Source organism: Xenopus tropicalis, chromosome 3, assembly GCF_000004195.4.
Source record: "Xenopus tropicalis strain Nigerian chromosome 3, UCB_Xtro_10.0, whole genome shotgun sequence".
Classification (NCBI taxonomy): Eukaryota; Metazoa; Chordata; class Amphibia; order Anura; family Pipidae; genus Xenopus; species Xenopus tropicalis.
Window position 1 is genome coordinate 5729061 of NC_030679.2, and position 13128 is coordinate 5742188.

Here is a 13128-nt window from a genome sequence, read left to right on the forward strand (position 1 = left end):
CCCTATTGGGTTTATTTAATGGTTAAATGATTCCCTTTTCTCTGTAATAATAAAACAGTACCTGTACTTGATTCCAACTAAGATATAATTACCCCTTATTGGGGCAGAACAGCCCTATTGGGTTTATTTAATGGTTAAATGATTCCCTTTTCTCTGTAATAATAAAACAGTACCTGTACTTGATCCCAACTAAGATATAATTACCCCTTATTGGGGCAGAACAGCCCTATTGGGTTTATTTAATGGTTAAATGTTTCCCTTTTCTCTGTAATAATAAAACAGTACCTGTACTTGATCCCAACTAAGATATAATTACCCCTTATTGGGGGTAATTCTGGATAACAGGTCCACACCTGTATTTGTTTATCCCTCTCTGTTTCCTCATTTTAACTCTTGAAACAGTGCAGCAGAGGTCCGTCCCCATCAGGGTTCGCCATTTGCCTTTAAATTTTTTCAGGAGTCAGAATCTGCAGCGCAGAGAATAAAAAAAATTGCAAAGAGTTAGAAGAAGAAGGCAAGGGGCCCCAGGGGCCAGCTACGTCCCCTGCACCCCCCCCCACCGAACCTCCCTAACCCCCCCATCCTCCCCTGAGCACACATAAGTTTAACCCCCCTTCGGTGGAGGAATAGTCAGCAGGGGGAACGCCGGCAAGGATCGGGTCTGGGCTGCCGGGGCCCACTGGGTTTTTTCGCGGTGTCCCAGTCCGACCTTATTTACCAGCCTCTCATTCAAACTGCTCCCTGGTCACTAAGGTCATTCGGACCCTAGCAACCAACTAGACGCTGAAACTCCAAACTAGAGAGCTGCTGAATAAAAATTGAAATAACTAAAAACTACAGATAAGAAAAAATGAAGACCAATTGCAAATTGTCTCAGAATATCCAGTGTCGGAACGGGCCACCAGGGTGCCGGGAAAAATCCCGGCGTGGTACGATCCGCCGTCTCGCTTGTGGGAGGGTGTCAGAGGGTGTTGGGGGCCTTTGCGGGGGGAGGGGCATTGGGGGCCTCTGCGGTGGGAGGGACATTGGGGGCCTCTGCGGTGGGAGGGACATTGGGGGCCTCTGCGGGGGGAGGGACATTGGGGGCCTTTGAGGGGAGGGCATGGGGGCCTCTGCGGGGGGGGACATTGGGGCCTTGCAGGGGGAGGGACATTGGGGGCCTTTGCGGGGGGAGGGACATTGGGGGCCTCTGCGGGGGGAGGGACATTGGGGGCCTCTGCGGGGGGGAGGGACATTGGGGGCCTTTGCGGGGGGAGGGGCATTGGGGGCCTCTGCGGGGGGAGGGACATTGGGGGCCTCTGCGGGGGGAGGGACATTGGGGGCCTCTGCGGGGGGAGGGACATTGGGGGCCTCTGCGGGGGGAGGGGCATTGGGGGCCTCTGCGGGGGAGGGACATTGGGGGCCTCTGCGGTGGGAGGGGCATTGGGGCCTCTGCGGGGGGAGGGGCATTGGGGGCCTCTGCGGGGGGAGGGACATTGGGGGCCTCTGCGGGGGGAGGGGCATTGGGGGCCTCTGCGGGGGGAGGGACATTGGGGGCCTCTGCGGGGGGAGGGGTATTGGGGGCCTTTGCGGGGGGGGAGGGGAAATTGGGGGCCTCTGCGGGGGGAGGGACATTGGGGGCCTTTGCGGGGGGGGGAGGGAAATTGGGGGCCTCTGCGGGGGGAGGGACATTGGGGGCCTCTGCGGGGGGAGGGACATTGGGGGCCTCTGCGGGGGGAGGGAAATTGGGGGCCTCTGCGGGGGGAGGGACATTGGGGGCCTCTGCGGGGGGAGGGAAATTGGGGGCCTCTGCGGGGGGAGGGGCATTGGGGGCCTTTGCGGGGGGGGAGGGAAATTGGGGGCCTCTGCGGGGGGAGGGACATTGGGGGCCTTTGCGGGGGGGGGAGGGAAATTGGGGGCCTCTGCGGGGGGAGGGACATTGGGGGCCTCTGCGGGGGGAGGGACATTGGGGGCCTCTGCGGGGGGAGGGAAATTGGGGGCCTCTGCGGGGGAGGGACATTGGGGCCTCTGCGGGGGGAGGGGCATTGGGGGCCTCTGCGGGGGGAGGGACATTGGGGGCCTTTGCGGGGGGGGGAGGGAAATTGGGGGCCTCTGCGGGGGAGGGACATTGGGGGCCTCTGCGGGGGGAGGGACATTGGGGGCCTCTGCGGGGGGAGGGGACATTGGGGGCCTCTGCGGGGGGAGGGACATTGGGGGCCTCTGCGGGGGGAGGGACATTGGGGGCCTCTGCGGGGGGAGGGAAATTGGGGCCTCTGCGGGGGGAGGGACATTGGGGGCCTCTGCGGGGGGAGGGACATTGGGGGGTGCAGGGGCACCTGGGCAGTCCCACCCTGTCAGTCACTACATCACACCAAAAGTTAACTCCAAAGTGAACAATCCCTTCAACTTGGAAAGAAATAGAAGACCAACTGCAAACTGTTTAAGAATATAAATAATTACATTACACTGCTAGGAGTACTTCTAAAGGTCTTCCCCGTCACCAGCCCAATGCATTATGATTGATTTACCTGAGTTTAGTGTAAGTAACTGGCACTACACGCCAAGGTGACATGTTGGTGGGGAACAAAATGGCGTCGCTCTTGCTAACTGCGTAATTTGCGCAACTCTACGCTTGTTACTGCGGCAACAGCGGCTGAAAGTTGGAGGGGCGTTCCAGAGGTCACATGATGGCATAGCCTCCTCCCATCCTGACAGCTGCCTGCCGCTGCGCTTGTGTGACTGCGGAACTCTGCAGGGTGGGTGCTGGTTTCCGGCCGGACACGTTATCTGCTGCACTGAATGTCAATGTGAGTGAGAGAGTGTGTGAGCGCAGGGGGCAGAGAGGAGAATCACCGTGCGGCCATAGGGGGGCAGAGCGGCAGGATACAGGTGGGCATGGGGGGAGTGTAGCGGGGCTGTGGGGTAGGAGGCGGGCAGGGTAAGTGAGGGAATGTGGGATAGAATAAGGCACAGGGGGTAATTGCTTAGGGATCCTAGCATTACATGGACACCTAAAACTGCAAAGGGCCCATACCCTTATCCTTATAACTTACAGTAGGGGGTACATTACCCCTTATAATACATGAGTGATACTCAGAGTTCCCTGTATAACTCAGCCTGCAGCCTTGTGCCTTTATATGGGCACAGAACCCCTCAGTGACTGCTAATATCCTTATCATTTACAGTAGGGGGTACATTATCCCTTATAATACATGAGTGATACTCAGAGTTCCCTGTATAACTCAGCCTGCAGCCTTGTGCCTTTATATGGGGGGCACAGAACCCCTCAGTGACTGCTAATATCCTTATCATTTACAGTAGGGGGTACATTATCCCTTATAATACATGAGTGATACTCAGAGTTCCCTGTATAACTCAGCCTGCAGCCTTGTGCCTTTATATGGGGGGCACAGAACCCCTCAGTGACTGGTAATATCCTTATCATTTACAGTAGGGGGTACATTATCCCTTATAATACATGAGTGATACTCAGAGTTCCCTGTATAACTCAGCCTGCAGCCTTGTGCCTTTATATGGGCACAGAACCCCTCAGTGACTGCTAATATCCTTATCATTTACAGTAGGGGGTACATTATCCCTTATAATACATGAGTGATACTCAGAGTTCCCTGTATAACTCAGCTTGCAGCCTTGTGCCTTTATATGGGGGGCACAGAACCCCTCAGTGACTGATAATATCCTTATCATTTACAGTAGGGGGTACATTATCCCTTATAATACATGAGTGATACTCAGAGTTCCCTGTATAACTCAGCCTGCAGCCTTGTGCCTTTATATGGGCACAGAACCCCTCAGTGACTGCTAATATCCTTATCATTTACAGTAGGGGGTACATTATCCCTTATAACACATGAGTGATACTCAGAGTTCCCTGTATAACTCAGCCTGCAGCCTTGTGCCTTTATATGGGGGGCACAGAACCCCTCAGTGACTGCTAATATCCTTATCATTTACAGTAGGGGGTACATTATCCCTTATAATACATGAGTGATACTCAGAGTTCCCTGTATAACTCAGCCTGCAGCCTTGTGCCTTTATATGGGGGGCACAGAACCCCTCAGTGACTGCTAATATCCTTATCATTTACAGTAGGGGGTTCATCACATATCAGTGTTATCTGACTTTATTTCTGTTCTTATTTCTCAACAGATTTCTGCTAAGGTCGGGCTCCAACAATGGCGAGGGTGGTACGGATCTTTAAGACTCTACGGAACCACTGGAAGAAAAGCACTGTGGGATTTTGTTTGTTGGCTTATGGAAGCCATTGGATGTATGGCAAACACTGGTAAGTATTTCCTCTATTGGACTGTGGTAATGGAATGGGAGCAGGGTTCCGATTAAGTGAGTTAAACAATTAATTGTTTTATGAAATTTACCAGATTGTAGCCAATATAATAGTATATTAGAGGGGGACTATACTGTCCAAGGGAAACACTATGGCACCTCCTACCCATATGTATAAATACAGATATACAGAGAAGGAATGTTCTGGGCACACAATAAGCTGTACCCCCATACTGTACTGTCTAAGGGAAACACTATGGCACCTCCTACCCATATGTATAAATACAAATATACTGTGAAGGAATGTTCTGGGCACACAATAAGCTGTACCCCCATACTGTACTGTCTAAGGGAAACACTATGGCACCTCCTACCCATATGTATAAATACAAATATACAGAGAAGGAATGTTCTGGGCACACAATAAGCTGTACCCCCATACTGTACTGTCTAAGGGAAACACTATGGCACCCCCTACCCATATGTATAAATACAAATATACAGAGAGGGAATGTTCTGGGCACACAATAAGCTGTACCCCTCATACTGTACTGTCTAAGGGAAACACTATGGCACCCCCTACCCATATGTATAAATACAAATATACAGAGAAGGAATGTTCTGGGCACACAATAAGCTGTACCCCCATACTGTACTGTCTAAGGGAAACACTATGGCACCCCCTACCCATATGTATAAATACAAATATACAGAGAAGGAATGTTCTGGGCACACAATAAGCTGTACCCCTCATACTGTACTGTCTAAGGGAAACACTATGGCACCCCCTACCCATATGTATAAATACAAATATACAGAGAAGGAATGTTCTGGGCACACAATAAGCTGTACCCCCATACTGTACTGTCTAAGGTAAACAATATTCTGTTTCTTTCTTCTGCCAACTTCCTTTGTGTTTCATTTCTGGTTTTTAGTTAACTGGGCACAAGAACCTCTTTGCCCCCTAAGTTTGCCCATAGCCTGTACAGAGAGATACCATAAAACTATGGCACATAGGGATTCCCCTGTACTAAGCACAATTCAGCAGGAACAGCCCCCTAAGTTTGCCCATAGCCTGTACAGAGAGATACCATAAAACTATGGCACATAGGGATTCCCCTGTACTAAGCACAATTCAGCAGGAACAGCCCCCTAAGTTTGCTCATAGCATGTACAGAGAGATACCATAAAACTATGGCACATAGGGATTCCACTGTACTAAGCACAATTCAGCAGGATCAGCCCCCTAAGTTTGCTCATAGCCTGTACAGAGAGATACCATAAAACTATGGCACATAGGGATACCCCAGTACTAAGCACAATTCAGCAGGAACAGCCCCCTAAGTTTGCTCATAGCCTGTACAGTGAGATACCATAAAACTATGGCACATAGGGATTCCCCTGTACTAAGCACAATTCAGCAGGAACAGCCCCCTAAGTTTGCTCATAGCCTGTACAGAGAGATACCATAAAACTATGGCACATAGGGATACCCCAGTACTAAGCACAATTCAGCAGGAACAGCCCCCTAAGTTTGCTCATAGCCTGTACAGTGAGATACCATAAAACTATGGCACATAGGGATTCCCCTGTACTAAGCACAATTCAGCAGGAACAGCCCCCTAAGTTTGCTCATAGCCTGTACAGAGAGATACCATAAAACTATGGCACATAGGGATACCCCAGTACTAAGCACAATTCAGCAGGAACAGCCCCCTAAGTTTGCTCATAGCCTGTACAGTGAGATACCATAAAACTATGGCACATAGGGATTCCCCTGTACTAAGCACAATTCAGCAGGAACAGCCCCCTAAGTTTGCTCATAGCCTGTACAGAGAGATACCATAAAACTATGGCACATAGGGATACCCCAGTACTAAGCACAATTCAGCAGGAACAGCCCCCTAAGTTTGCTCATAGCCTGTACAGTGAGATACCATAAAACTATGGCACATAGGGATTCCCCTGTACTAAGCACAATTCAGCAGGAACAGCCCCCTAAGTTTGCTCATAGCCTGTACAGAGAGATACCATAAAACTATGGCACATAGGGATACCCCAGTACTAAGCACAATTCAGCAGGAACAGCCCCCTAAGTTTGCCCATAGCCTGTACAGAGAGATACCATAAAACTATGGCACATAGGGATTCCCCTGTACTAAGCACAATTCAGCAGGAACAGCCCCCTAAGTTTGCTCATAGCCTGTACAGAGAGATACCATAAAACTATGGCACATAGGGATTCCCCTGTACTAAGCACAATTCAGCAGGAACAGCCCCCTAAGTTTGCTCATAGCATGTACAGAGAGATACCATAAAACTATGGCACATAGGGATACCCCAGTACTAAGCACAATTCAGCAGGAACAGCCCCCTAAGTTTGCTCATAGCCTGTACAGAGAGATAGCACAATATACCACATTTAGAGTTTTCTGAATAATGAATCCCATACTTGTATATATAATAACTGTATATTCATTGCAGAGAGGTATAGTGAAACTGAATAATATTTTGTTGTTGTTAATTTCTATGCGATTGCAGCACTTTTGTAGGTAATGATGCGAAGGGATGGTGCAATGATGGAAGCCCCCAAGGGCCCATCACAGTCATTAGATCTCTGTAGGGAAACATTCAGGTTTTTTTCAGCAGAGTGGAAAAAATACATCCTGTTGTGATTTATCCAGCGGACTTTGAGAGAAGAGAATGATAAATCTAATCAAACTGAGCCTTTAGAGATTATTTCAGCATACGGGAAATGAACAGTCTGGGCAAAAAGCTTATTGTGTGCCCAGAGCATTCCTTCTCTGTATATTTGTATTTATACATATGGGTAGGGGGTGCCATAGTGTTTCCCTTAGACAGTACAGTATGGGGGTACAGCTTATTGTGTGCCCAGAACATTCCTTCTCTGTATATTTGTATTTATACATATGGGTAGGGGGTGCCATAGTGTTTCCCTTAGACAGTACAGTATGGGGGTACAGCTTATTGTGTGCCCAGAACATTCCTTCTCTGTATATTTGTATTTATACATATGGGTAGGGGGTGCCATAGTGTTTCCCTTAGAAAGTACAGTATGGGGGTACAGCTTATTGTGTGCCCAGAACATTCCTTCTCTGTATATTTGTATTTATACATATGGGTAGGGGGTGCCATAGTGTTTCCCTTAGACAGTACAGTATGGGGGTACAGCTTATTGTGTGCCCAGAACATTCCTTCTCTGTATATTTTGTATTTTTACATATGGGTAGGGGGTGCCATAGTGTTTCCCTTAGACAGTACAGTATGGGGGTACAGCTTATTGTGTGCCCAGAACATTCCTTCTCTGTATATTTGTATTTATACATATGGGTAGGAGGTGCCATAGTGTTTCCCTTAGACAGTACAGTATGGGGGTACAGCTTATTGTGTGCCCAGAACATTCCTTCTCTGTATATTTGTATTTATACATATGGGTAGGAAGTGCCATAGTGTTTGCCCTAGACAGTACAGTATGGGGGTACATCTTATTGTGTGCCCAGAACATTCCCTCTCTGTATATTTGTATTTATACATATGGGTAGGGGGTGCCATAGTGTTTCCCTTAGACAGTACAGTATGGGGGTATATATGGAATGGTATATTTTGCAGTCATTAGAGGTGCCTGATAGGCAATGGCATCTGATGTGTTCAGGTTAGATAGTGACGTAGTAGATAAAGTTGAGAAAAGACACCTGTTGATCATATTTTCCTTTTCTTGTCCCCACAGTGATAACCTGCTGAGGAGAGCCGCATGTGAAGAAGCGCAGGTAAGTGTTCCCTTTCAACTCCCCGGCTTCCCCCACCAGCACAATTACCCAACGAGGGACCTTAAATCCATCATCCTGGCGCACCAATCAGCCGCCCTTTGTCTCCATAGAAGGCTCGTTAATGCTCGTTAGTCGGCGCTTTATACAGCGAGCGCCTGTGTGGTTCCCTACACCTAACAAAGATGCTCATTAGTGTATTCAGATGGTTCCTCCAGGGTCGCCGGTGTCGCCCCTCGCTCTGAAACTCAAGCCCACGATATCGGAGATGTTTCCGTGCCGACCGCCTTAATGGGGTCACGGATGAACTATCAATTAACCCCCGTGGGCAGCTGAAAAGCGGCCAAGTCATTAAACCACATTGGGGCTCGTTTATCAGGAGATCGCCGTCGCTCGGGAGGTGGAGCGGCACAATGAGGTTGGCGTGGGAGTTGGATTTAATGCCGGCTGTGATATATTAATGTTTTGTACCATTGAGTCCTATGGAAGCTTAGAATAGTCAGTGACAGCCTGTCCTTGACACATTTTCAAGGAGACGTTCTTTCTGTTTCACCCAGATTCAAGGGGAAGTTAATCCCATCTCTGTTTTCTATTTTACCCTGTTTCAAGTGAAACTTAAAAAACATTGTTTTCCAAGAATGAGCGCCAATGGTCTCAAAATGGCTGCTGGAGCAGTTCTTGTTTGGGGAAAAATAAAGAGGATTCGTGGAACTGAACGTCTGTTTAGACTTCCTGTTGGGAAGCTACAGTACTTTGGAGAGGTTTGCCTTTATAAGCTTCTTAGGTCTGTGTAAGGAGAATGCAGATAGTAGAGGGCAAGCTGCTGGGTTATTGGGTCTCGAACTGTGGGGTAGATTGTAAGCTCACTGGGGCAGGGGCTGATGGGAATGGGATAGAGATCTTAGACTGTAAGCTCACTGGGGCAGGGGCTGATGGGAATGGGATAGGGACCTTAGATTGTAAGCTCGCTGGGGCAGGGGCTGATGGGAATGTGATAGGGACCTTAGATTGTAAGCTCACTGGGGCAGGGACTGATGGGAATGTGATAGGGACCTTAGATTGTAAGCTCACTGGGGCAGGGACTGATGGGAATGGGATAGGGACCTTAGATTGTAAGCTCACTGGGGCAGGGGCTGATGGGAATGTGATAGGGACCTTAGATTGTAAGCTCACTGGGGCAGGGACTGATGGGAATGGGATAGGGACCTTAGATTGTAAGCTCACTGGGGCAGGGGCTGATGGGAATGGGATAGGGACCTTAGATTGTAAGCTCACTGGGGTAGGGGCTGATGGGAATGGGATAGGGACCTTAGACTGTAAGCTCGCTGGGGCAGGGGCTGATGGGAATGCGATAGGGACCTTAGACTGTAAGCTCACTGGGGCAGGGACTGATGGGAATGTGATAGGGACCTTAGATTGTAAGCTCACTGGGGCAGGGACTGATGGGAATGGGATAGGGATCTTAGACTGTAAGCTCACTGGGGCAGGGGCTGATGGGAATGGGATACGGGCCTTAGATTGTAAGCTCACTGGGGCAGGGACTGATGGGAATGGGATAGGGACCTTAGATTGTAAGCTCACTGGGGCAGGGACTGATGGGAATGGGATAGGGACCTTAGATTGTAAGCTCACTGGGGCAGGGGCTGATGGGAATGGGATAGGGACCTTAGATTGTAAGCTCACTGGGGCAGGGACTGATGGGAATGTGATAGGGACCTTAGATTGTAAGCTCACTGGGGCAGAGACTGATGGGAATGGGATAGGGACCTTAGATTGTAAGCTCACTGGGGCAGAGACTGATGGGAATGGGATAGGGGCCTTAGATTGTAAGCTCACTGGGGCAGGGGCTGATGGGAATGTGATAGGGACCTTAGATTGTAAGCTCACTGGGGCAGGGACTGATGGGAATGGGATAGGGACCTTAGATTGTAAGCTCACTGGGGCAGGGGTTGATGGGAATGGGATAGGGACCTTAGATTGTAAGCTCACTGGGGCAGGGGCTGATGGGAATGGGATAGGGACCTTAGATTGTAAGCTCACTGGGGCAGGGGCTGATGGGAATGGGATAGGGACCTTATATTGTAAGCTCACTGGGGCAGGGGCTGATGGGAATGGGATAGGGACCTTATATTGTAAGCTCACTGGGGCAGTGGCTGATGGGAATGTGATAGGGACCTTAGATTGTAAGCTCAATGGGGCAGGGGCTGATGGCAATGAAGTAATTTCTCTACAGCAGTGCGGGATATGTCAGTATATATATATATGGGATACTATAATAACTACAAGCAGTTCTATAAAGCATATAGGGGAGCCCACGGCTTGGGGTTTGTGTGAATCACGGTGCTTCTTGCTCTAAGGGTTATTGTTTGTCCTCCTCTGCATGAAAAATAATGAAGCAAATAAAACCGGCAGTGCCGGCCGAGCTTGATGGATGCGCCTTTCCCCCACCTCAGCAGATACGGAGCGCTGCAATTTGGGAGTAAAATGAAGCATTCGGTCAGGCTTGCCAGCTCCTGATACGGGCGGCTATAAATGCAGGGGAGGCTGCATAAAGGGGATTTCACGTACTAAGCAAAAGGATAATGCAGAGAGTTCCAGTTTGGCAGCCAGCGAGGCTTTTGTTATATAGATGGGGGGGGGAATTAATATATATTGGACAACAGAAGGGGGTAGAGCTGCAAGGTGTTGTATGGTCCCCCTGTGTTTGTGTGGGGTTCCTTTAAACTGAAACTATACCCCCAAACAGTGTAGGTCTCTATAAAAATATATTGCATAAACAGCCCCTATGTAAAACCCCCTGCTTCATCCAAATAAACCATTTTCATATAAAATGAAGTATGTGCCATTGGGTAATCTTAAATAGGAAACGGCCATTTTAAGTACTAAGGGCCGCCCCCTGGGATCATAGGAATCACAGTGCACACAAACAAGCCAAGGCACACATACATGCTAGGCCCCATCAGCCAATGAATGGGCAGAGTTCTGCCTTTTGTTCCCACACTACTTCCTGTTACAGTTAGAGCTGCATCACTTCCTGTCAGCTGATCTCTGAGGGAGCACACAGCCCATCACTAAATGGCGGCTTAAGGGAAAGGATGTAAAAGGGCAATATTTACTGATATATATATTCCAGTTTGGGGAGATTCTTTAGGTCCCTTTATATGATATAAACTATCTGGTTAAGTGTTCATTCTGGGGGTTTAGTTTTCTTATATTTGCTCAGGGCTGGCAGTACCAGGGGCCGATGGGAATGTGATAGGGACCTTAGATTGTAAGCTCACTGGGGCAGGGACTGATGGGAATGGGATAGGGACCTTAGATTGTAAGCTCCACTGGGGCAGGGACTGATGGGAATGTGATAGGGACCTTAGATTGTAAGCTCACTGGGGCAGGGGCTGATGGGAATGTGATAGGGACCTTAGATTGTAAGCTCACTGGGGCAGGGACTGATGGGAATGGGATAGGGACCTTAGATTGTAAGCTCACTGGGGCAGGGACTGATGGGAATGTGATAGGGACCTTAGAGTGTAAGCTCACTGGGGCAGGGGCTGATGGGAATGGGATAGGGACCTTAGATTGTAAGCTCACTGGGGCAGGGACTGATGGGAATGGGATAGGGACCTTAGATTGTAAGCTCACTGGGGCAGGGACTGATGGAATGTGATAGGGACCTTAGATTGTAAGCTCACTGGGGCAGGGACTGATGGGAATGGGATAGGGACCTTAGATTGTAAGCTCACTGGGGCAGGGGCTGATGGGAATGGGATAGGGACCCTTAGATTGTAAGCTCACTGGGGCAGGGGCTGATGGGAATGGGATAGGGACCTTAGATTGTAAGCTCACTGGGGCAGGGACTGATGGGAATGTGATAGGGACCTTAGATTGTAAGATCACTGGGGCAGGGACTGATGGGAATGTGATAGGGACCTTAGATTGTAAGCTCACTGGGGCAGGGGCTGATGGGAATGGGATAGGGACCTTAGATTGTAAGCTCACTGGGGCAGGGGCTGATGGGAATGGGATAGGGACCTTAGATTGTAAGCTCACTGGGGCAGGGGCTGATGGGAATGGGATAGGGACCTTAGATTGTAAGCTCACTGGGGCAGGGGCTGATGGGAATGGGATAGGGACCTTAGATTGTAAGCTCACTGGGGCAGGGGCTGATGGGAATGGGACAGGGACCTTAGATTGTAAGCTCACTGGGGCAGGGACTGATGGGAATGGGATAGGGACCTTAGATTGTAAGCTCACTTGACCCCCCCTGCATTTGCTTTTATTATGATCCAGTCTTCAGACAGCCTATTGGCTGGTGGGGGGGATGGGGTGGCGTTTAATATCATAAAGCCTGAAAGACTTTTTTTTTGCCTTTTTAGGTGTTTGGAAACCACCGGATTCTCCCCAATTCGGCAATAAAGAAAGCGACTGTGTTTCTAAACCCTGCGGCATGTAAAGGGTAAGTTGTACCACAGAATAATCATAACAGCACATGGGGGTTAACTAACAGCCCCCAACAGCATTAAACTAAACACCCGGTACCCCCCAATATATTCTCCCACAACTCCATAGCCAAGACCTGTGGATCTGTGAACTGGAAGGACTCGGCCACCCGGAAACACTGCCTCGTATTGATTGGTCCCCTGTCGCTAATTGATTTCTTCCATAAGGATGACAGATATTTCTGGTGCTGCTGATTGACAGGCTATTGATTGGGCAGCGGGGCAACAAGCATCCCTGGGGCCTGACCATACGCCGAGCAGTGGAATAGACTAGGGGTGTTATAGGGGTTCAGCTTTAAAAATCAACTTTTCAATTGGTCTTTGCTTTTTAGAGCTTTTAGTCCCCTCAGCCAAAAACTATTACTCTGTGAGGCTGCAATTTTATTTCTTATTCATCTTCCAGTCCGTTTTGTTACACAGCTGCCTGGTCGCTAGAGTAAATTGAATCCTAGCAACCAGCTAGGACCACACGGAATTCCAAGTTGGCAAGCTGCTGGACTAAAAGATAAAGAAGACCAATTGCAAATTGTGCCTGAATATCGCTGTCTGCCCCATACTGCTTT

The 13128-nt window shown here is 49.2% G+C and overlaps 1 protein-coding gene across 2 annotated transcripts in view; it reads left to right on the top strand.

The window, feature by feature from the left end:
• The first annotated feature begins 2680 nt into the window (after positions 1 to 2680).
• Positions 2681 to 13128, top strand: part of agk (acylglycerol kinase) — a 29832-nt gene continuing 19384 nt past the window's right edge. Inside the window, exons 1-4 of one of the 2 annotated variants that reach the window (XM_031897499.1) lie at positions 2681 to 2786; positions 4150 to 4285; positions 8033 to 8072; positions 12443 to 12522. In XM_031897499.1, the coding sequence (XP_031753359.1) occupies positions 4176 to 4285; positions 8033 to 8072; positions 12443 to 12522 (230 nt within the window). In that variant the 5' untranslated portion in view covers positions 2681 to 2786; positions 4150 to 4175. 2 annotated transcript variants of the gene reach the window in all.